Source organism: Engraulis encrasicolus, chromosome 21 (genome assembly GCF_034702125.1).
Source record: "Engraulis encrasicolus isolate BLACKSEA-1 chromosome 21, IST_EnEncr_1.0, whole genome shotgun sequence".
Taxonomy (NCBI): Eukaryota; Metazoa; Chordata; class Actinopteri; order Clupeiformes; family Engraulidae; genus Engraulis; species Engraulis encrasicolus.
Window position 1 is genome coordinate 5824691 of NC_085877.1, and position 23806 is coordinate 5848496.

A 23806-nucleotide genomic window follows, 5' to 3' on the forward strand; every position below is an offset into this window, starting at 1 on the left:
GCATAGGATAGGCCTACATACACTTTACTTAACATACACTTTATTTAACTACGACGCGTATCAAGTGCCGTGCATTATAGCTTTCCAAATGGGGCCCTGTCTTTGGAGCGCTTTTTGAGAGCTTTAGACCGCTTGCGCGTTTGAGTATGGCACTTTGACACCTGTACCGGAGGTCCATTAATCCTCTGTCACACATCCCTGTTTTGACACCATGTTTTCACCTGGCATGGCGAAAATCCTCCAACACTGTGACAAATGTTGAATTTGCTTACGAATAAATATTTATTTTACAAGAATTTACGCTACATTTTGTAACAAAAGGTAAATGTAAAGATGGGGGTAATTAACCCTTAACGTGTTCCTGTCATTTTGACCCATTTCCAGTTTTTAGCTTGAGAAAAATGGTATCAATTATTATTCCTTCACATTGAGATTGGTTCATTTTCAGTGAGGAACCTGAATCTGAAAAAATAGTGACATGTTGACTAGGCAGAGGGGGAATTTTGTGGGAAAGGAGTGCAGTCATTTGAGCATTTATTTGTAGAAAATCACAGCTTTCGTGCATCTTGGAATGCTCTCCACCACTCTTTCGCATTGTTCTTGGATTAGTTATTTCCATTCCAGGTTGCATTCCAATGCAAGTTGCTGAGCTTCATTTGATGGCTTGTGACCATCTCTCTTCCTCTTGACCACATTTCAAAACTTTTCAATGGGACTCAGGCCTGGAGATTGGACTGGCCATGAAAGGGTCTTGATCTGGTGGTCTTCCATTCTCACACTAAGCTGTGCGGTTTGGAGCATTTTCCTGCTGAAAAAGACAAACCTTTTTCATTCCAGGGGCCACTTCAATTTTTATTATGTCCTCCAAGGGCCTATGAGTCTATGTCTGTCTGCATGGGAAAGTAAGAAACGTAATTTCAATTCTTTGTATGACCAGCGCATGTAAAGAAATTGACAATAAAACCGACTTGACTTGACTTGAATTGAAGGGCCACTGTGAACACAAACCAGGATTTCCCCCTACACTTTAGGCCTAGGCCCTTCACTGTATGAAGGCCTAAAACTTTACAACACACTCTAGGGGTGGGGAACCTATGTGTCTCGAGGGCCATTTACGGCCCTTGTGGCCATCTTATTCGGCCCCAGACATAATTTTAATGTTATGCAGTTTCACTTGAGATAGCCTATCACATGTTTTGTAAGGAAATTGTAGAAATTACATTTGCAATACAATTAAGTTATACTTTCAGGGGACCTTGAAGGTGGGGTCTGTTTTATCCTAAAGGGAAGCAAGTTTTATTCCATGATAACTTTGCTAAGGGTGCGTTGGCCTAAGCCACATAGGCCTACTACAAAGATGAAACTGACCGATTCCAGCCTTCTGGCACCATCAGATCATCACATATTCTTTGCCAAATTTTACAGCAGGTGCAAGACAATGTGGTTTGTAGACCAGGTCTCTAGATAATCATTGGAGGACCAGGTGTTGGATTGGATGTGAAATTTGGCCAAGGATTTGTGATGATCTTAGTATAGGATGCTTCAACAGATTCATCCTTGCGAAGACAATGATCCAACATCCAAGCCACTTTGCAACAGGCCTGAAAAAGTCAAGAACAATGTGAAAGACTAGTGGACGTTTACAACGTCTTCGTTTTAAAGAATGTAATACAATGGTGTCCTGGTCGCTCATGAATTTCATTTTCATGCTACAAAAAAGGACTTTGACATCACTTAGGCATTATACAGGCCCCGCCCCTTCCTCGTGTCAGTCAGTAAATTACGGAAGTTGAGTTCCAGCGAATGTCAGTGTCAACAACAGAGACGGTAAATACAGCAGTGTTGTTCATCTACATTTAACGCCTTTTGCCTTTTACCTGTAATTTTACATTTGGCCAGATGCAACGTTTCAGTATGTGGATTTTGAGTTTTGAATAGTTGAGTGACCTATGCTATCAAAAGTTAGCCAGCGCTTTTGACAGTAGTAGCATAGAGGCTCCAGTAGCACAAGCTAGCCTCACAATAGACGGATGCATTATCCCTGCTGGCAAAAACAGAGGTGTTCAGGGTGTGCTGGTGCTAACGGAGATTGTTAGCAGAATGTGAAAAAGTTAGCGTTCGTCCTTTGGAGATTGATCTGAAACATACTGTGTGAAAGACGTGTACTTGGTGTTGAATTCAACATTGGCGTAGTTATGAGACCAGTCGAAATATTTAGTCTGGTATAATCTGCAGGAAGTTAGCTAGCCAGACGGCTAATTTTCAGACTTGTAGAACACCATGTACGTCATTGCTGGGTTGAGCACCAGGAAATGACTGAGTTGACTGGGAGCATTTTGTACTTTTTATTTCCAATGAACGACGTGGAGCGCCCTATGCCTTGTTTTGTTGTTTTATATGCGATTTATAAACTAGAGGCTATGGTGTGTCATATCACATTAGCCATGGGTCGTATCTAGCTTTTTTAAAAGCCAGTTTTTTGTTTTTAATCCACAGCGCAGTAAACGTCAGGGATGTTTGTTTTCCCCGCATAGACGACGTCCTCGGTCCACACTCTACGACTAGGACGCTGTTCTTCTTGGCGGCCTGGTGGAGCAAGGGGGCTAGAGACTAGTCCTCTGTTTTGGTGAATTGGCGTTCTTCATGTGCGCCTGAGCCCACAATAGGACCATCATGTCATTCTCGGCCAATTGGTGGATCCTCAACGTCTTATTTATGACAGGTAAGTTTGTTGACGGATATCAACAATCTTGGATGCATGTATGTGTGACACCCAAGGCACGAACAAATCGATGCCATTATCCACCAAGGTGTACTGTTGCTGTGGCTTTTTCTAGTTTTGAAGATTTTAGGCTTACCTAGTTGGATCGCATGCACTAGACTGGGCGCGCCTGTCAATAATGTAGGCCTTTTAGTTTCGTTTTAAACTAATGTTATGTTGGTGCACATAAGTTACACACAGGGGCAATGTACAGGTTTGGCATCTTGACGTGTTCAGGGCACCTGTTGCTTAAATGCATTTTATGTTTGTCTTTGCAGTTTACAGTAACCTGGAACTTGCATCCAGCTCGGGTAAGATTTTGTCCTATTCTCTCTGTGTTTGACTGTATGTTTAGTAATAAGTAAATGTTTAAACATATCTAATAGGAATTTGCCATATGATGATGGAATGCCTTCTCTTTTTTGTTTACCTCTCTGCACTTGTACGTGGGTTTATTGTTAAAGGAAAGACTAAGCATATTTATTATTATTATTATTATTATTATTATTGTTACCTGCATTTGCATAGCCCATTTAATTCAAAGGTTGTACTTTAATTATGTTTCACAATTTGACAAAGTAGCTCAGGTGACTGAGGCTAGGATATTGTATGGTAACAACAATGATCATGACAATGATCAAACTTACAGACCTGCAGTTGAAGGATAGGGCTTGACTTGAAGAATTAGGTAACACTTCACGTTATATGACATAACAGTGTCGTAACACAGTCATGCATGTCATATGTCAATGTCATGAACATTTCATGACTGTCATTTAAGTGACATTCAGTTATGGTAAAGACAGCCCTAACTGTCAACTTTTCATGACCATAAAACGTTTGACATTGACCTCATGTTTATGACACGTCCATGACTGTGTCATGACACTGTTATGACATGCGTATGACACTGGCGTCATGTGAAGTGTAACCAAGAGTTGCCTCTTGTTTCACAGCTCATTATGGCGAGCGGCCGGTGAAAGTTTTACCGGAGCGGCAGGGGGAAATCCGCGGCATGGTGACCAGCCGCTGGCCCTTGCGGCCGGTCAACAGCACCTGGGTCCTCCTGGCAGGCAAACGGGAGCCGGTCATTATCAGGTGACTATCCTGTCATTGGAAACATCTGAGAGAGAGAGAGAGAGAGAGAGAGAGAGAGAGAGAGAGAGAGAGAGAGAGAGAGAGAGAGAGAGAGAGAGAGAGAGAGAGAGAGAGAGAGAGAGAGAGAGAGAGAGAGAGAGAGAGAGAGAGAGAGAGAGAGAGAGAGAGAGAGAGAGAGACTACAGAGAAAGTAGACACTCTTAAGCTAGATTTATGCTTCGGACGCATAGCCTCCGCATCCGTCCGTCTTCTGTCTGTCCGTCTCGCTACTTCCTTGTTCTGTTCTTGTGGCAGCGCAATGCCAGTAGTTTGCAAGAGCAGAGCTGTATTCTGTTAAAAACTATATTAATGCCTTGTGTGTAAATGTGTGTAAATACACGAAGCTACAAGCTAAGTAACAAACAATGCATCAGTTGAACACTCCTGACACAATGCCTGCGGTTTTACTACCGTAGCTTCCTCCACTGAATGTAAACACACATCGGCAAAATCAACTGTCTTTACATGCTTGCATTTTCTGCCTGTGAAAACAGACTGGGTATGTCAAATAATGATACCAGTGCATTGCCTTTGCAATTTGTGTGAAATACCTAGCTAACCGGGCCAGAAAGCAACATTGCTTAATAATGACCGCAGTGCTTACAATGTAGTGAAAGTAGGCCTGATCGCGCAATTTCAAATGTGGCTCGAGACGAGACCTCGGACCTCGCAGAACTCGCAGATGCATGAATACAATGTTGGTTAGTGGCCACTCCCACGCGACTTTTGACGAGCGCAGTTGCAGAAGTCTAATCTGACCTTTACAGGGTATCTACCTCATTCGGTAAAACTTAACAAGATCATGTACCCGTGTTGGAATCAGGAAGAGCACTTTTCAACTTACATTTATATACACCTCTGCATGATGCCTGACTGCGCAGATGTCTGGTTGTTGACTAATATCAGTTACTGTCCATTAATATGACGTATGTGAGATGAAAGTGTCTACCAGTGATATCATGATACATTTGTTCCTCCATCCAGCTTCTCACAGTTTTCTGTCCGATGCGGGAGAGATTGGCTGACCATTGCATCGTCCTCAAGTAAGCCCGTCTCCCTCTGTGGTTACGAGCGGCCGGGGCCCATTGAGCTGACGGGGCGCGTCACCATAACACATCACTTCCTGCCACGCGGATCTCAGCAGGCGTTTCGCTTGTCTTATATCAAAGGTGGGTTACCTTAATGTAATATTTTCTGCGATATTTAAGTGGAAATGTGCAACTTGTTTTAATTAATATTACCTTGGACTATGAAAGGATAGGAAAGTAGTACATGATATAGATAGCCCATTACAAAAAAATAAGAGTTCCCTAGCTCCCACCAAAGCCTGTAGTCTTGTTTACGAAATTTCAGCACTCCCTTGGTTAGCGTAACCAAAGCGGTTTGGAGGTGTGGGTAGCTTCCCCATCACACAAGATCACTGGCATTTTGTAGAATGGGAAAGGAAGTTGAAATACTTCTTTATTTTTTTGTCTAAAATTGGTAATTACGTGCATTTAGCGACTGCAGATGTAGTGGATTTCAACTTTGGGGATGCTGATAATTCATGTACAAGCTGACTAAGCTGCACTAGACTAACATTTGCTGGCATGTTCACACCTGATCACATGAAATTAAATCAAATGCGCTTCACGTTTCCCACAGGTTCCCCACCTTGCACATGGGAAGAGTTCCGATGCTATACCGGCCACTGTCTCCCAATGGCGTGGCGCTGCAACGGCCAAACCGAATGTTTGGGGGAGCCTCATTCCCCTGGCTCAGACGAAGTGGACTGCATGTACCAGGACTTCATGAAGCCAGTAGCTGCCGGTGACATCAAGCAAAATGTCAGACTCAGCACAATACCGACCACAACCACCACCACCACCACCACCACTACTACTACGACCACCCCACCATCCGCGGCCCCCACCCTGCCGGACGGCCGTTGGCACCTCCGCAAGGGCCCCGGCATGATGCCCGGCCCTCACAACGGCACGTGCGGTGGGGTGCTGCACAGTTTCTACGGCTCGTTTTGGCCCGCGGGGTGGCTGGTTCCCCCCCAGGAGTGTGTGTGGACGGTGGACCCGGAGGACCCGCGGCCCCTGCGGCTGGAGCTCCAGATGCTGGAGCTGGGACCCGGAGACACCATCAACATCACGGACCAGCGGCACGGGGAAGGCAACGTCATCAAGACAGTGAGTGGGGTTAGGGTGTTTGGGGCAATATGCTTAGCTACACTGTTTGTCATCCCTGTACGAGGCAAGAATGATCTTCTTGATAATATATTAATGTTACTATGCTATACTATAAATCTTGAGTGCCTGTTCTGACAGTTATTGGACTAGAAGTAGTTTGTAGTAGTTAGGAGAAGTTCACCTTTGCATGATGCATCAGACAGAATGATAGTGGTGTTCAACTCACTTCCACCATTCACTTTGACCTTGTGGGACTGTTAAAATGTGTATACTGATGACCTGAGAATAGATGGCTGTGGGTCTGTATGCCACTGCTGTTTGCTAGAGCACATGAACCTGATGACGCGTTAATTCGATGAAACCAGGGTGGATAGCACTCTTTTACATTAGATCCTGGCCTCAACCAGGATGAAGGACTGCCTGATACTGCAGTGTATTTAAAACTTCTGCTCCCCATTTACCGAAAATCTCTCAGGTCTTTGCGTCAGCAGCTGTAGGTGTGCAAGTTTCTTGTTTGATTTAGTCATACAAAGGTTGACCATAAATGCAAATCTCTGTTAAGGAGAACGTGGGATAAGGCCATACCAACCTCCGTCGTCGTGGTGGAGTTAGCTGAAACTGCAGACTGGCGTCATGCAAAGGCTTAATTATTTCACGCTAATGCAGTCCATGTTGTGGTGCATTGACTTTGCATGTTTAGAAAAGCCGTAGAAAAGCATTTTTTGTCACGTGACCAGGCTTGAACAAGGCAAGTGAAAGGCAGGAAATTGTGGAAAATGTGAAAATGCAGAGCTCTGCCCTGACCAAAACCATGCCTAACCCTAACTTGTCAGTAAAGCAACATATCTGTCGCATTACTTTTGCCAAGACAAAAGCAAAACAAGCAAGGAAAGTGGCGAAATTGTGCCCAGACCAAAACCACGCCTAACCCTAATACAGCTGCAATTTAGAGCACGAGTTCACATGCAAAGTCTAAGCACACGCGCGCGATAAGATTCAAGATTCAAGAATTTATTGTCATTGTCAAAAAGGCAACGAAATTGTGTTTGGGGTACAATACTTAGTAGCAGCAGGTTTTTTAGTAAAGTGCAATAAGAGGTAAAAGTGACACCAATGCTTGACCCCCCCAGCCCCCCCCCCCATCCCACTTAAAGTGCAGCCGAGATTAAGTGCATAGAGGGGGATTCATACTTGTCGTGACTGGCGCTACCCTCCTTCATACTTCACTCGCGACCTCACTCGCGACCTCACTCGCGCCGTCACGTGACCCAAAATGACGTCACACGCCGTGGCGCGAGCTGCCGTGTCGCGACGTCGTGCACCCCAGATTTTTTGTAACTTGTCGTGCGCCACCAGCGACCATACAGGTAGGCAGACAAAGCAGGAGTTGCGAAGAGAGGCTACAACTACTGTAGGCTACTACAGAATGGATCCTGCATCATTTTGAGGATAATAAAATGTCCTAGAGAGTTATTTTATCTTCTCTCTTAAATGTTGTTCAGTGAAACAATTGTTTACTTTGTTCAGAAGCACGTTGTGTTCGGCGATCTATTTATAAATTCTGCCGCCAGAACAATGCTCTCACATGGTCTTGGAATGATCTGGCAATGTAGGCTACAACAAAAAATATATGTTTCAATGTGGTAAGTCACAAGTCAGACGTTCAGTAGCCCTACAGCAGCCGTGTTTGGCTTTCTATTTTATACATCCGTAGAACTCACGCTGCGAGTTGCGAAAGATACTGCCGTTTCTCTCATGAACAGCAGAGGGCACTTCCGACAATGCGAGCGAAAGCGCTTTTGAAGTATGAATAGTCTGTCGCAAGCGATGACGTCATTAATGGTTCTCGCGCCACACGCGCCAAAGTGCCACGTGAAGTATGCACCCCCCCCAGCCCCCCCCTCTCTCTCTCTGTTAAACGCACACACACACACACACACATAAAGAGAAATGTCCAAAGGATAGATGGAAAACATTTTAGACAGTAATGTTCCTCAGCAGTCCAAAAGTCTAATGGCCTGGTGGTAAACGCTGTTGGCCATTCTTTTATTGCGGCTTTGAAGGGACCTGTACCTTCTACCTGATGGTAGCCGTTGGAACAAATGATAGGCAGGATGGTGGCTGTCGCGCAGGATGTTCTGCACTCTCCGTAGACAGCGTGTGGTGTAGATGGTACTAATCTCCGGGAGAGGCATTCCAGTGACTTTCCCTGCTGTTTTCACCACACGCTGGAGTGCCTGCTGATCTGCTTTGGAGGAGCTGGAGAACCACACTAGGAACCCATAGGTCAGAACACTGCTGATGGCACAGTTGTAAAAGTTCACCAGCAGTGGTCTGGGGATGTGGTAGCTCCTCAGCTTCCTCAGGTAGAAAAAGCGCTGCTGGGCCTTCCCAACAGCAGAGGCGATGTGAGTGCCCCAGGACAGGTCCTCCGCCAGGGTCACTCCCAGAAATTTAAAAGTACTGACTCTCTCCACCACCTCTGACCCGATGGAGAGGGGTTTGTGATGCCTTGGCTGTTTCTTCCTAAAGTCCAGAATCATTTCCTTGGTCTTTTTTTTGGATAGATGGTTCAAGTCAGCGTGTTATTGTTTACATTTTGGATGTCATGTTGAAAACTAACATCCATTGTCCTCTCTGCCAGATCACCTGCGCGTCCAACTACAAAGTGGTGGAGGTGGAGTCGCGCACAGGCGTCATGTCCCTGGCCTACCACACCATGCCGGCCTCCGAGGGCCGCGGCTTCAACGCCACCTACCGCATCAGCGGCTACTGCCTGCCCTGGGAGGGCGTGTGCGGCGGCTCGGACGGCGGCTGCTACACACAGAAGCAGCAGTGCGACGGCCACTGGGACTGCGCGGCCACGGGGCGCGACGAGGAGGGCTGCGGGGGGTGCCCGAAAGGTCACTTTCTGTGCGGGGCGCCGGGCGCGTCCCACCCGGGCCACTACGGAAGCCGTCCCGTCTGCTTCACCCTCAAGGACCGCTGCAACTACCAGCTGAACTGTGTGGACGGAAGTGACGAGAGGGAGTGCACCATCTGCCAGCCCGGAACTTTCCACTGCGACATGGACAGGTACAGAAGCCGTCACCACCCAACGCCATCTGTTCCAAATCACATAATGAAATCACATATGAACAGTGTGGAAAAGTTGTTCATGCATAGTGCAGCCTTTTTATTTATTTTTTTCACTAATTTACTCTAATGAACATTAAGATTGGCTAATGTGAAAGTGAGGGAATTAATGGCGACGTCCCGCTTGGTGTGATGTGCAGATGTGTGGTGGAGAGCTGGCGTTGTGACGGCCAGACGGACTGTAAGGACGGAACGGATGAGATGAACTGCACGCTCACGTTGCCCCGTAAGGTCATCACCGCGGCCACCGTGGGCAGCCTGGTGTGTGGCCTGCTCCTCGTCATCGCCATGGGCTGCACCTGCAAGCTCTACTCTCTACGCACTCGAGAATACAGGTACCGCACGCCTGCATTTATTGCCAAGGAAAATACATGTCAGTACAGTCTCTGCAGCAACGTGTGGTTACATGCCTTGCTCTAGAACTGGAGGGTGGCGTTTGTTTTTAAGGTTTCACACTCACACTAGACTTTTACCCAACACAGTAAAGTGAAGTGAAAGCCCAACTGGGAAACTCCAACTCCCATTGTCATTGTGACACAGCACAACACAGCACACAAGTGAACACTGCACACTGCATACAATAAAATTGCATTCATGCCTCAACCTGTGCAAGGGGGCAGCCTTCAATGGCACCCGAAAGTACTGTATGTGTCCTGTGCTACTTACAGTAGAGTGAAGGTTACATTATACTACATTTCATTTAGCTGACACTTGTATCCAAAGTGACACAACAAATGAGAGAAACAACTTGCTGTGTGTGTGGTGATTACAGTATACACACTAGCTGAACAAGGTGCAGGTGAATAAAATTAGTTTGCTGTGGAGGGAAAACTGGCTTAGAAGAGAAAAATCTTAACACAGTTGAAGATTGAGAGGCATGACCGTACAATAAGGTGCTGGATATAAGGGGTCCCGTATCCTAACTCCCATCCTCTCAAGTGTTTGTGGCCTTGTGATTACGTCACATGACCTCATTGACAACAGAGGTTTATTTCAATATCGCAAGAAAGCACAATTGGAAGGTCATTTGGCATTTGCATTTCATTTATAGGATGTTGAATGGGAAAAAGTCCCCCAAAAGTTATTGTGGCTAGGTTGACTGCAGGCAAACTTGCTTGTTTTCTCCACGAAGGCGGGGCGTCACGTGAGGCGCGAGGCCACAAGAACAGGTCATACACGGGTGTCAGGATATTGAAAAGAAAGCAAGGTGTGCGTTTGTGACTGACCTTATTCTTGACTGCTCCCTTTAGCTTGTTTGCTCCAATCAGTCGTCAAGAGGCGGAGTTTATCCAGCAGCAGGCTCCTCCCTCGTACGGACAGCTCATCGCCCAGGGCATCATCCCCCCAGTGGAGGACTTCCCCACCGAGAACCCCAACGAGGTAAAGAGCAGGGATCGGCCACTTCCCACTTCTCTCTTTTTTAGTTTAAAGGTGCACTGTGTGGGATGGTGGCTAGTGTAGGTATTGCAACTATGCCCCTCATTGAAACGGTGCTGTCTATTGCATGAATATTTTCTAATTCATAAACTAATCTTTATTAGTATATGACCCAAGTGTGCTGTCTATTGCCAAATTAGGTCTTTTCAGCAATATTTACATAATTACCATTATGACGAAAGTACAGTAAGTTTTGCAGCTACAAATGTCTATTTCTGGACATTTGAAGTGGCGGACATAGAGAAGATCCACCTTTTCATGAATAAAAAGTGCAATTTTCCCAGTCATAGTCAATACTTACAATTTGATGGTGGTGGTAAATATTTTTGAAAAAGGTAACATTTGCTAATAGGCAGCATGAACTCTGGAACGAACTGCTAAAAATATTACACAGGGCACCTTTAAAGATTCAGGTCTATAGCTCCTTTAAAGGGGCATGGTGAAAGGATGGAAACCTGTGTGTTTCTGGTGCACACCAGATACTTTACGTCATCTTTTATCCTTTCACCATGTCCATACATTTTCAGATTTCAATTCCAACTTTTTGAACATTTAGATTTCAACTGGACAGTCATTGCTTTCAAAGTTGAATAGGATGATTTCGTGACAGGGCAGTTATGAAACTGTTGCAGTAATGGCTGATTCCTTAAAAATAAAACCATGCTCCTCTGCACTTGCCCTGCTTGGCCTGTGTACTAAGGATTTCGTTCATACTGTATATTGTATGCTACTGATTATGTCTTAGTTTTTAAGTCGCTTTGGGTAAAAGTATCTGCTAATGGTAATGCAATGTAAAGAGTCAAATCATTTCTTGACAACTGCCAGACATCTTACTGTTTGCTCCTTCTGTCTTCCAGGCCACCTCTCTGTCGTTGCGAAGCATCCTGCAGCTCCTCCGCCATGACAACAGCTCCTCCCCTCGCCGCCGCCGCCGCCCGCGATTCGTCCGGCGGGCCGTGCGTCGCCTGCGGAGGTGGGGCCTCATCCCCAGGCCGGCGCCCAGGTCCACCTCCAGCGCCAACCCCACCAGCTCCACCCCCAACCCCACAGACGCCCCCTCTGCTGGCAGCCCGGAGACCAACCAGCCCAGCTCCGGTGGCGGAAGCCAGGCAACAGCCAGGGAGAGCTCCAGCCAGTCACTGCCCCAGAAGGCCGGCCTGGTGACCCAAAGCGAACAGCTGCAGCAGTCTGCATCTCCACAGGAAACCTCCCAGCTCCCAGTGCCTCCCCCATCATCATCATCATCATCATCATCAGCACCCACCCCCACCTCCACCCAGGCTCCAGAACCGCCCCACAGCCTGCCAGTCACCGTGCCACCCCCTCCCAGCAGCCCCTCTCTCTCCTCCATCTTCCACTCCCTGGGCATCAACATCTCTCTCTTCCGGCCCAGCCCGGCCCCCTCGCTGGCCTCGCTGCCGCTCTCCTGCTCCCCCTCCTTCTCCTCCTCCTCCACCTCCACCTCCTCTTCCTCAGAGGACGAGGTGCTGCTCATTCCCCTGTCAGAGGACACCGTCTCCGTCTCGGACGACGATGTGCCAATGCTCACCTGACTCCGTTCTCACCTCACCCGACCCCCCCACCCTCACCCCCTTTGCCAGCGTCCTCTAAATTATGAGCACAGGGGGCGCCGTTGTGCACTTCTGCAATGGCCACGTGCCTTCTTTTCCTGTGTACTGATTTTATGATACTGCATAGGATTTATCCATAGTGTGTGTATGCGTGTCTGCCTGTGTGTGTAAATGTATGCATGTGTGTTGAGGGGGGATTGGGGGGCTGCTAATGTGTTTCAAAAACACTGAGGAGAGAGGCTGGTGAGCCTTCCAGCCCCTCCCCTTCCCTGGCCCTCCCCCCGAAAAAGGTGTCTTTTATTGTGATATTTTGCTACTGATGGAAGTGGTGATTTAACGTTAAGCGTGTAAAAGCTCTCCCCCTACAGTGTATTTTTAAGCTTCTGAAAGATGATGATGGGGGGATGGGGGGGGGGGGGTTTGTATAATGCTGGCCTCCAAAAACAAATCAGTATCCAGTTCTGAATGATAGACACTCAAGTGCCTTTTAGCTCGCTTTTCACAGGACTAATACAAACCAATAAGACAAGAGATTATGGCGAACAACACATTCACTGACGCACAACCCACATTGTTCACCAACACATACACACACATCATCATCACCTCGCCCCTATCAAGGAAAATGTCTTTTCCTTCACATGCTGACAAGGATGGAAGAGGAAGCACGCTTTGTGGGGTGAAGGATGTAAAAATTCACCCATGCACGCTTAAAGACTGATTTAGCTGTATAAATCTTTGTGGACTTTTGCCTATTTAGCTTCCTTGGTAGAGCACTTTATGTCCTTAAATGCCAATGCCAACCACCTTGAATATTTTTGATCTGCATGTCGACATTGGCAGGATCAGTGTGTGTTTTTTTATTTTCCCTGAACCAGTGGCGGAAAAAAAAGCATTCTGTTGTCCAACTTTGTCAGCCTGCAGATACATTGTGTTATGAAAATGTTACTTTTATAGGAATAAATGTGGCCGTGAGCTCTAATGATACTTCGTTCATTGCCATTGGTGAAATAAGTCTCCAACAATAGACAAGCTTACCTGTAGACACAACCATGATCTGGATGATTGAGAATCTCCAGTCAATTACACTCCCCACTATTGATTCATGTCAAAAAGGCCCTAGCCATGGAAATAATCCTGAAACAAAAAAAAACTTACATGATGAAGGAGCAAGATGGATCTAGCCAGTGCCATTGCTAATTTAGAAAATGAGGGAAAAATATTTTCTTGTTTTTTAGACTTTCTAGTTTTATTTTCAGACGAGATGTTATGACTTCTGTTTCATTGAATGTACATTGTTTTTTTTTGTTTTCAGTAGTCGGGGTTGTGATTACCATTAATGGGAGGAGTGATGTAATTTCATGTGAATAAGTATCGGGCTAAATTTTCCACAACTTCCACTGATAAAGATGATTTGCACTTTTTAAACGTCTCTGTGTTTGTTATTTCTTTTCATTGTTGTCTGTGTGAATGGCCCCCTAACATCACACTTCAGGGCTACTTCCATCTCCTCTGTTGGCTCAGGAAGAATGGGTGTGTGAGGAAGGGGAAGTGGGGATGTTGCTTTGAAAAGCCGCACATAGGATGGCGCCATACGCATTTCAAAACGACCGGTAAACAAGCAACAAGGGGTTACACTTGCTGGTGTGAATTCAACGACACTGAAGACCACAACTATGCGGTAGTTAGGTCTGCGCAAGAAGCACTGCGTCCGACGCGCAATTTGGTTACAGGTGAGTGATTCTGCGTAATTGCGCATAGTCCGTTTTTTCCCCCTTGTACAGGTAGTATTTTTTGGCGTGTGGAGACTGATAATGCGAACAAATGTTTGATGACTTAAGAATCTCTCCATGTCGTTTTCACAAACGTTAAGCTCAGTTGAATGTGTTTACATATGCTAACGAAATCTCAGTGGTTCCAAAACGTGTGCAACAAGTTGTATTTGATCAACACGCGTTGGTTATTTTCGGTTCAAGGTGCACTGTGCAGGAAATGGACAAAACAGGTACTGCAACTATGCTGCTCATTGAAACTGGGCTGTCTATTGCTAAATTTGTATGGCCCAAGTACAGTCATTTTTGCAGCTAAAAATGTCTATTTCTTGACACTCAAAATGGCGGACCATGGAGAAGATCCCCCTTTTCATGCATGAAAAGTGCAATTTTCCCAGTCATAATGAATACTTAGAATTTGATGGTGGTGGTAAGTATTCATGAAAAAGGTAACATTAGAGGATGGGTAGCATGAGTTCTGAAAATCTTACATAGTGTACCTTTAGCTTAGTAAAGTAGCCTATTATTAGCCATTGTGACTGTATAACCCTTTAATTAATACTTAAGAACGTTTAATTTAATTGATTCAGAGATGGGACAAGGAATAGCTTCAAGTTACTATCAGCATGATGAGACCTAGTAGTCCATAAAAGAACATATTCACAGCATACAACATGCTCACATGCCTTTGTCTGTCTGGTTTTAGGCTGTCCAGTAGAAATCCACGGCCTCATCCCCAAACCTCCACACCATGCTTCACACTTTACACCAGCACAGCACAGCACTGTTGTTTCTGCTGTCACTGTGGCTCACCAGTTCACATGGGAAGTGTGTGTTTGATGAGGTGCAGCAATCAATTACTGTAACAAGAGCAGAAGAGTCTACTGTAAAGAATAGATCAACTGGCAGCTGGGCAGCAAAGCAGAGCAGAACCAACATCCAGCGACATCCTGCTGTAGCCAGAGGAAGTGCTTCTTCTCAGCATCTTCAGGTTCAGAGACAGATGGAAAGGGCCATGATGATAGCCATGTCACCCATCAGGATTCATACTTGGATTGCTCAGGAGAGCAGCGCACTATCTGAGGTGGACAGAGAAAGATTGGCTGTAGCTGTCAACCACACTGTGAGCATCATATCCAGTTTGCTTTCAGGTCAGTAGACAATTCTCACCGATTGCATGTTCTAACATACAGTATTGTCTTGGAGTTTGCGTTATACTGATTCTCTCTCTCTCTCTCTCTCTCTCTCTCTCTCTCTCTCTCTCTCTCTCTCTCTCTCTCTCTCTCTCTCTCTCTCTCTCTCTCTCTCTCTCTCTCTCTCTCTCTCTCTCTCTCTAGTGAGGCACACTGCCGGTCCTTTACTTCTAAGCAGAGACATCAACAAGTATTGCAAGTTCATATGGAGGAATGTGAGTGCAACCAACTACAACAGGTGTGGCACAAATGTACATGTCTTGAAGGATAATCCTTTCTACGTCCTGAAGAGCTCAGACACACCTTCAGTAGCTGCACTGTAACTGTGTTTGTATTCTCTCGCTCATCGTGTGGATGAAAGCATGGTAGGGTGTTTTGATTGCAGTGTGCTATGCCTGTTTAAATGACTGACGTGTTCATACACAACCAGGTGTGGCCGGGCGAACAGCAGTTACAAGAATGAAACCTGCCTGAGTGTCACTGTAAGTGGAATGTAACCAATACCCTGTGCTATAAAATAACTAAGTCTCTTTGGATAAAAAAAAATGTCAGCTAAGTGTAATGTAATGTGAAATTGTGTGCTATTTATTCTGCTACAGATACCTGATGATCATCTAAGGGGATGTGCTGTCTTCCATCACCCTGATGCTCCTGACAGGACAGAGCTTAGGCATGAGGGGGCGGGACTAAATAATACAGATTTCCTGTTGTATGTGCACATCCAAAACTCTCACCGATGCACCACACAGGTGGGTGACATACAGCAGGCCTATGTACATACATACTCAACCATCTCTTTAGAAGCCATCGTTCAACTTACATGTCAACACACAGTAAATTACACAAAATCCCAAAAGATGCCCTAGGAAAAAAACCCAAAAAGATCAGCTTACTGTTCATTAGTTTAAGGCCAAACAGCAGTTGTCCAGTAGTCCGTATGGAATGTGAAGGCCACAATAAGAAGCTGTTTACATGCACTATATGGACATTTTTGTAAGCACATTTCTTTTGGCCTCTCGTTACTTTAGGCCTTCACGTAAACACATAAATGCATTTCAAAACTCCGGTTTAAAAATCCCATTTAGGAGGCTAAAACGCACCCGTCACAATAGAGTTTTTATTTTAATCCATGTGTCATGTTTACACGTAAACGGATAATGACAAATATCCACACTTAAAAATCTGCATGTGTGTAATCAACACCTAATATTCTTCAGATATACATGTATGCTTCTAGAACCAGAAAAAGAGTCGCTGATGTTGTAGCCTATTTCTAATGGCATATAAGTGTACAGAATTTGTTCACATCACCTGCCACTTTAAAACTCTTTCCCTTCAGCCCAGTATGTTGGCCTATGCAGCCCACTGCCAGTCTGACCCTTTGGGCCGACCGCTGGCAGGAACAGTAGTCATCTGCAGAGATCGACTGAGGCACCAGAACTACAGGCATGACTCTACTGTGCAGGTAATCCCCAGTTGCCCACGATGCCATTTTAATGTTATGCAGTTTCACAACACAAATACAACATTTTGTACAGCAATCTTAGAAATTACATTTGTAATTCAAATAGTTATATTTTCAGGGAACCTAGTGAAAGTGGGGTCTGTTGTAAATGTGGCCACCTTCAATAAAGGCCTAAAGTGCAGGGGGATTTCCTGGTTTGTGTTCATAGTACGGCCTTTGGATAACTTTATACAAATTTAAGTGGCCTCTTGAATGAAAAAAAGTTCCCCACCCCTTTATGTCAAGTGATGAGCAACTTGTACACTGAGGTCACAAAGACGTCACATTTAATTCAATGCATTCGAAGCAGGTATACGCAAGTAGCATCCGGTGGCATTGACAAACTTACACCCCACTGTTTTCTATGGAATCCAGTAGTCATTTATACCCATTAGACTAACTGCAAAACACCTGTGTATTTGTATAGTAACAACAGAACTGAAGATTTGTCGTAGTTAGGATAGTGTGCTTTCAACAATTGTGTGATACTGGATTGCAGGTTCTGAAGCTAGACTGTCCATAACTGTTATACATTACATTACATTACATTAGAGTTGGTTATTTACATTGTTTTTTGAAGTTCAGATTTTCTCCCATTTTTAAAGCTCCTTCTCCATGAGTTGTTACATGTTCTGGGGTTTTCCAGAACACTCTTCAACACCTGGAGAGACTGCTCCCACAATATCAAAGGTCAGCAACTTCACATCCCAACCCTACATCCCACTTATTACTCAGCTGATTTTCATTCAGCTGAAGTAGGAATAATAAGTAGAGCGTTTTTTTTTCCTTATTTGATATGTGAAAACAAACGTTTAAGGTAGGCTATACAGTATGTTGTAATACTGTACTGTTCTCAGGCTTAGAGATTAAGATTAAAATGAGTAGATTCTTTATTGTCTTTTACTTACTTATTATAGTGAAATTTTTTTTGGAACAACAAACAGATGCACAGCAAGTAGACAACATTAAAAATGCAAAAAATGTAATATGGTTTTGGAGTTGTAGGTCTAGAGCAGACATATTTCTCCTTTCTTTGCTGTTAGGTGGCGGGAAATGCTCCCCTCATGGCCAGGTGACTAACTTGGATGAAGAGGGCCAGATGCGGATCTACACACCATCAGTATCGCACGTGCTTCAGGAGCATCTCAACTCTACCGACACTACTTTGGGAGCTCCTCTTGAAAACCTGGTACCTGGTGTTGCGAGGCCCGCACTGTCTCTGCACAAACCTGCATTATTAGCAATAGTAATAAGATTTGTATAGCACATTATCATACGTGACTGCTATTCAATGTGCTTGAGAGGAAAGAAAGAGAAGAGAGAAGAAAATATTATAGAAGGTAGAAAGTATAGGAAGTATTATAGAGGGTTACAAACTCAATTCTAAACCTCACTGGCAGCCAGTGTAATGACCCAAGTACTGGAGGGATATGATCTCTTTTATCAATCAATTATTTGTTTGTAATCGTTCTAACCTAATATGTGGCCGGTTCAAAGAGGGACACTTGTTGTAAGTTAATACACATGATTTCCACATGCACATGTTGTTTCTTACCCAACACTCAGCTTCTTTTTAATGCAAAGTTTTTAGGTACATAATACTAAACGTATGTGTTTCATAGTATTTCTATGTCGTTCTCTTCTCGGCTAACCTCTGTCTGACTCCACTTGAGGTTCTAGAACTTGCATGTGCTGAGCTGGTGCTGAGGCATGTTGATTTTGAAATAAGCCAAAAGTGGGCCATGTAATGTATGCTGTAGAGCTTTTTAGAGGTGTGTGTGTGTGTGTGTGTGTGTGTGTGTGTGTGTGTGTGTGTGTGTGTGTGTGCGCAGTTCCATGAAAAAGATTTGGGCCTTCGTGCGAAACTGGACGTGAGTAAGCATATTATTCTCCTACCTCTCCCACAGGATGTTGACTCCGCTGGGCTTTCATCCCACTGGGAGGCTCGAGTTCTCCAAGGTTCCATCATGTCCGCCACCCTGGCAGAGCCCTCCGGCGTGCAGATCGACCAGATTACCCTGGCAGCGCTGCAGGATACAGGCTGGTACTCGGTCAACCTCAGCCGAGCCCAAAGCCTAGTGTGGGGGCAGGGTAAGAAATGCACAGTAGTGCCACACAATATTGGGCCATAGAGCTTCATTAAATGAATATTAAAGGATAACTCGAGCCAATTTCAACATGCAGTTGTAATGCTCACACTACCCTGGACTTGTCAGTACCTGAGATTTTTAGGCTCATGTTAAGTAGGCTTATGTTACGATTATGTAAACAATGTAATGTAATAATTTAATGTGATAATGAAAACAAAACCTACCCCCATTGGAATAGCTCATATCTCGGAAAGGGCTTAGCCAAAAAATGCAGCATCACTGGGTACTGACAAGTCAAGGGTAGAGTGAGCAATACAACAGCATATTGAAATTGGCAGGAGTGCTCCTTTAAAAAATAGTTCAACCATAGTATGTGATGTATCAACATTCACATGTAAGGATTTATTGACAGTCAACCTGCTTTAAAAGGCACACTATATCAGTGTAATACAACATTTCAACCATACTCAGTGGGCACGATCAAATAAATCGCCTGGTTCTACTGGCGTTAATTACAGTTATTTACTATCAGTTTGGTGAATGGCTAGACAAAAGTAACAGTTTTACTAGACTGCAGATTTCAAGTCTGGATTGTCCATCATGGTAAAACAGCAGTGTACATGTATGACAATGTTTTTCTTTCACGTTTCACAGGTGAAGGCTCGCTTTTTGGTTCACTGCCTACTTGTCATGACAACATGTCTCTGTACTTCTGCACTGGAAGGTAAATACCGTGTGTGTGTGTGTGTGTGTGTGTGTGTGTGTGTGTGTGTGTGTGTGTGTGTGTGTGTGTGTGTGTGTTAAAACCTTGTATATATAAACCTTGTATAAATAATTATCTTGTATTTATGTAATTTGCTCATAGTGGGCTGGGCTGTCATTACCTTCATGTCCACAAGGCGGAGTGCGTGACTGACCTGTACCTTGAGGGGTGCCGCATTTACAAACCTTTGGAAAATAAGGTAAGGGGCAATGCAATCTCATGGGAAGTAGATAGTCTTAATAAAACAAACCATATAGTATAATACCATATAACTACCGGTAATCATAAAACCATATAACTAATCATATAGCTAGGAATATTTGAAGAGTTTCGTTGCTAAATTTATTTTTTGATGTGACCATCATCTATGTGTGAATTCTTGCCATTAAAATATTTTGATAACTTTTTTGATACTTTTTAAACCTGTATAAAATGGATTTCGCCATGCCCAAAGCCTAAAGCTAGACTAGAGGCTATGATTCTATAGCCTGTAAACCCCCCTGTGAACTACTAATACTCATCAGTGTTTATTATCACTAATAGTGCTAATGACTTGTGCCCTGCAGAGTGAATGTTGGAAAGAGAAGAACCAACCTGGTGGTGTGGGATGGAGTGGAGAGATCTATCACTCAGACAGTCGCTGTTTCTTCTCCAACCTCAGCAAAGAGGTATGGTAATTAAGAGGAAAACATGAGCGTTCTTAAATAACCAGGTCCAGGTCTATCAGAAAGTGGGTTTACAATACTATCCTGGTATAACAAAACCAAAGAAAGGGAGCACCAAAACTGCTGCAGAGTTCAAAAGTCACCTTCCTGGAATTCCCCCAGGCCATGGGGGCCTGACCATTCACACTCTGGGTACTTTTCGGCCTCAACAGAATGTCATTACTGTATGGAGGGGGAGGGGGAACCTTTAAAAAAAAAATGCCAGCAGCAGGTTGACAGGATGAATAGTACATTCTAGAATTCAGTGGTAGTATGTCCTGGTGGCATTTTCCACTGCATTTGTTGTGGTCTAAACATTGAGTGGAATTCTGTTTTGGTTTTAGGTTGACCCAACGTTGGTTTAAAATTATATCACCCAGACATAGGATCCACCGCTCCCTATAATTGGATCGCCGACTGGCTTGGCAGACTGAGCTCTTCTTGCATGAGAGCCTTCAAAGTATAATCCTTTCTGAAAACTGAGCTGGACCCTGTGTATGGTCTGGAAAGTACCCGTGTCTTCCGAGAGAAGCAATGCTGGCTATTTCTGTCTCTGTCTTTCTCTCCTGCCTGTCTGTCTGTCTGTCTGTCTCTTCCTCTGAAGAGCACTATTTCTCACAGTATTCCTCTGGAAGGCCGTTGCTACAGGCACAGATGTAAGGGGCTACACAGGTACCAGATACAAGCAGCAGACACAGACTGGATGGACTGTCCAGCAGGAGGCACCATTGAGGTACTCTCAAATCTTTACAAGTCCTGGAGGAAGAGTCAATATATTTAATCCAGAGGTTCTCAACGTTTTTCGAGCAAATGCCTCCTTGATCTCAACATTAGTCTGTCAACGTCTCCCTTAATATTAAAAAATAAGATAGACCAATGCCCCCCATATACAAGTGATCGCCTCCCCTCTAAACTGTCTCCTTCTTAACACCTTAATGACCCCTGGGGGGCTGTAGAGCCCCTGTTGAGAGAGTAATTTAATCCATCAATAAAATTATTCACCTACCCCCTTTCACGTGCAGAATTTTTGCACAGGCCAATTCATTTCACTAAATGTTATACAGAGACGTATCTCAAGTGTTGAGGGAAAATCCCTATATTCACCTCATTAAAATGGGCATTGGCATTCGAACCAGGCATGGCAAATAAACTTAACAGTCAGCAGCCATTCAATACTTACCTAGCCGTGCTAGACCCACAGTAGTCACAAACAAATTTCACTGCTTTCCTCAACTGGGTCTAAGGAGGCTAGGCAAACTCAATGCTTCAATTCTGACCAACCGTTAATCAGTCTTTGCTTCAATTAAAACAGGTGCCAGGATACAGAGGTGTTGTATTTTGCCCAGAGAGAATATTATGTTCTCATGTGGGCTACGTCACTTCGCTGAACACTGAGAACCACTGGATTCTTGCTGCCCTTGGCTCTGCACTGGCTGACCTGTAAGTACTATCCTTCCAGGGTAAATTAATATATAAAGGACCACCACTTGTGAAACACTTCCCTGTCCCAACCTCCCATGTCTGTTCAGCTTTCACATGTGCTGATTTCTTACGACAAGAGTTCCATCAGAAATACACATTTGCTGATTTGTTCCATACTTTGACTCTTTCGCCCTGTTGTATAACACTTAGAATTTTTGTTAGTACAATCTCTGTGTGGTTTTGATGGTTCCAAATGCCTTACGGTAAATGTATCTATTTTTTCCCCTTTTAGAAAGTACCCTCATGTGCTGCTCACAACAACACATCCTGAAGTGACCAGAGAGATGGAGCCTTTTAACCCAAAGTCATGGACAAGTCCAGTTGCCATTGTATCAATCCTAGTGGCCTGCACTTCATCCTTGGTCATCTGTGTCTTGGGAGTTGCCTACAAGGCCTTTCATTCCCAGGTCAGAGTTTATGCAGAGCCATCAAACGGATAAAAAGTAGAGTAGAGTAACTTTATTAAACTTTAATATATTAAGGTTAAATGGCTACTACTCAGGGCAGCGCCCCAGGAAGGTCCTGAGGCATTTCAACTCACGTAGGAGTCTTTGACAGCCCACTTACCCTTAAGTGTGCTTGCACACACAGACCTAATGGACAACACCTGCTTGTGATAGTCTAAGAGTATGATGGTTTGGATAAACCTTGATTAGGCTTATTCATTGTTTAACTTTCAGTGTTAAAATTCTTGACTCATAGGTGCCTGAAAGGGAGGATGCAGTGGTGCATTTGCATCCCCACTTTTAGGCAGCCTAAATGAGGCTCTCTCAACTTTTAGAGCAGACAAGTGAGTGGAGTGCAGCAGCCGTAACATTGTTAAGAAATTAAGAATTAAGGAAAAAATTGCACCACCACTTTAAGACTCGTTCCGTCGCCTTTGTCTTGACTGTACTCATTAGAAATCCTCAATAATCAAAAGTATAAGAAGCTATGCACAGTTTCTAGGTGCTGGTAAAAACAGAAAAAAAGGTTTACCACACACTTGTTTGACGACTTTGCTCTTTTTATTTTTTCCTTTTGAAAACTCAATATTGACGGGACAATTGGAGTACTAAAAATGAGTGGCCTGTTCCTCATGCTTCAGGTTGCTCTAGTCCTACAAAAGGTTAGATTGCCCAGGCATAGGTTTACTAAAGGGTTTAGACAACCATGACATACATCCAATACAATTTGGCCCATAACATTGTCAGAAGTGATCCAATTGTACATGTAAAACACAGCTTTTGCTTTAATATATACAAATTGCAACATGATGTGTAATAAGAAATATGCATACATGAATAGCATTTTTTTCCCCCATTGTAATTTTCCCCTTTGAAAAAAAGAGACTGCAGTCATTTTAACAACTTTGCTTTTCAAAGGTAGAAAACACGTGTCACGTTTCAACTGTCTTTGGTGTAAAGTCTGTAAAATGTATAATGCAACAAATGTGTTAAGCTTCCCGGTCCATACCATTTCCAGGGTTCCCACTCTTATTCAGATATAAACTTCCATGATTTTCCATGACTTTCCAGACCAAAAAAAAGAGGAATTTCCATGACCACTTCCGTAAAAAGAAAAGACGCTAAAAGGTTTTTCAAAGTGTGAAAACTGACGATGATCTTCAACTTAAGAGCCAACGCCAAGGCATTGCCAGACTTCAGTGGTCTCATTGCATTGAATGTTGCACACTACCGCGCAAAATCAAACAGTTTCTGGCGAAGCATTGTAGTATAACCAGTAAGAATCAAATGTCATACACCAAACAAAAATAGGTTTAGCTTTTACACAACTATTAAGAAAATTCCATGATATTCCAAGACTCTGCATGCAAAATGGTAAAATTCCATCACTTTCCATGACTAGGAGAACTTTTATGAAATTCCATGATATTCCAGAAATGCCATGACCCGTGGGAACCCTGCATTTCCATTATGGGAAAAATTATGTACGATACCACCATTTCAACAACTTCATCAAAATGTATTAACTTTATTTTTCTATTTTGTGTATTGTTTTTGTGTATTGTTATCATCCAGCAGCAGTTGAGTCATACTGTGCGAAATGCGTACAAATAAAAGACTTCACAAAGTATATA

General features: G+C 44.1%; 2 protein-coding genes across 5 annotated transcripts; both read left to right on the top strand.

The window, feature by feature from the left end:
* The first annotated feature begins 1753 nt into the window (after positions 1 to 1753).
* On the top strand, positions 1754 to 13497 carry lrp10 (low density lipoprotein receptor-related protein 10). 3 transcript variants are annotated; one of them, XM_063187318.1, is made up of 10 exons: positions 1754 to 1827; positions 2535 to 2722; positions 3040 to 3072; positions 3718 to 3859; positions 4883 to 5067; positions 5543 to 6075; positions 8720 to 9150; positions 9351 to 9545; positions 10461 to 10590; positions 11505 to 13497. In XM_063187318.1, exons 2-10 carry the CDS (start codon positions 2674 to 2676, stop codon positions 12198 to 12200), a joined length of 2394 nt encoding a protein of 797 aa, XP_063043388.1. In that variant the 5' UTR covers positions 1754 to 1827; positions 2535 to 2673; the 3' UTR covers positions 12201 to 13497. The 3 variants fall into 3 exon arrangements, with proteins under 3 accessions (XP_063043388.1, XP_063043387.1, XP_063043386.1); XM_063187317.1 differs by having other exon boundaries at positions 1783 to 1827; positions 2497 to 2722; XM_063187316.1 differs by lacking the exon at positions 1754 to 1827 and having other exon boundaries at positions 1911 to 2722.
* Positions 13498 to 13726: 229 nt separating this feature from the next.
* On the top strand, positions 13727 to 23690 carry LOC134437789 (ciliated left-right organizer metallopeptidase). Of its 2 annotated transcripts, XM_063187320.1 has the most exons (15): positions 13727 to 13951; positions 14697 to 15141; positions 15328 to 15421; positions 15614 to 15665; positions 15783 to 15932; positions 16523 to 16648; positions 17293 to 17377; positions 17731 to 17876; positions 18595 to 18778; positions 19432 to 19501; positions 19643 to 19739; positions 20107 to 20208; positions 20849 to 20977; positions 21557 to 21684; positions 21959 to 23690. In XM_063187320.1, the coding sequence occupies exons 2-15, from the start codon at positions 14742 to 14744 to the stop codon at positions 22164 to 22166; spliced, it is 1971 nt and encodes a 656-aa protein (XP_063043390.1). In that variant the 5' UTR covers positions 13727 to 13951; positions 14697 to 14741; the 3' UTR covers positions 22167 to 23690. The 2 variants fall into 2 exon arrangements, with proteins under 2 accessions (XP_063043390.1, XP_063043391.1); XM_063187321.1 differs by lacking the exons at positions 20849 to 20977; positions 21557 to 21684; positions 21959 to 23690 and adding an exon at positions 20589 to 20640.
* Positions 23691 to 23806: the final 116 nt, after the last annotated feature.

Coding starts and splice junctions, on each gene's coding strand:
- lrp10 (XM_063187318.1), top strand. CDS start 2,674: ATGTCATTCTCGGCCAATTGGTGGATCCTCAACGTCTTATTTATGACA. Junction 6,076..8,719: donor AAGGCAACGTCATCAAGACA/GTGAGTGGGGTT, acceptor CCTCTCTGCCAG/ATCACCTGCGCGTCCAACTA. Junction 9,546..10,460: donor CTACGCACTCGAGAATACAG/GTACCGCACGCC, acceptor TGCTCCCTTTAG/CTTGTTTGCTCCAATCAGTC.
- LOC134437789 (XM_063187320.1), top strand. CDS start 14,742: ATGCTTCACACTTTACACCAGCACAGCACAGCACTGTTGTTTCTGCTG. Junction 15,142..15,327: donor CATATCCAGTTTGCTTTCAG/GTCAGTAGACAA, acceptor CTCTCTCTCTAG/TGAGGCACACTGCCGGTCCT. Junction 16,649..17,292: donor GGCATGACTCTACTGTGCAG/GTAATCCCCAGT, acceptor CCATTTTTAAAG/CTCCTTCTCCATGAGTTGTT.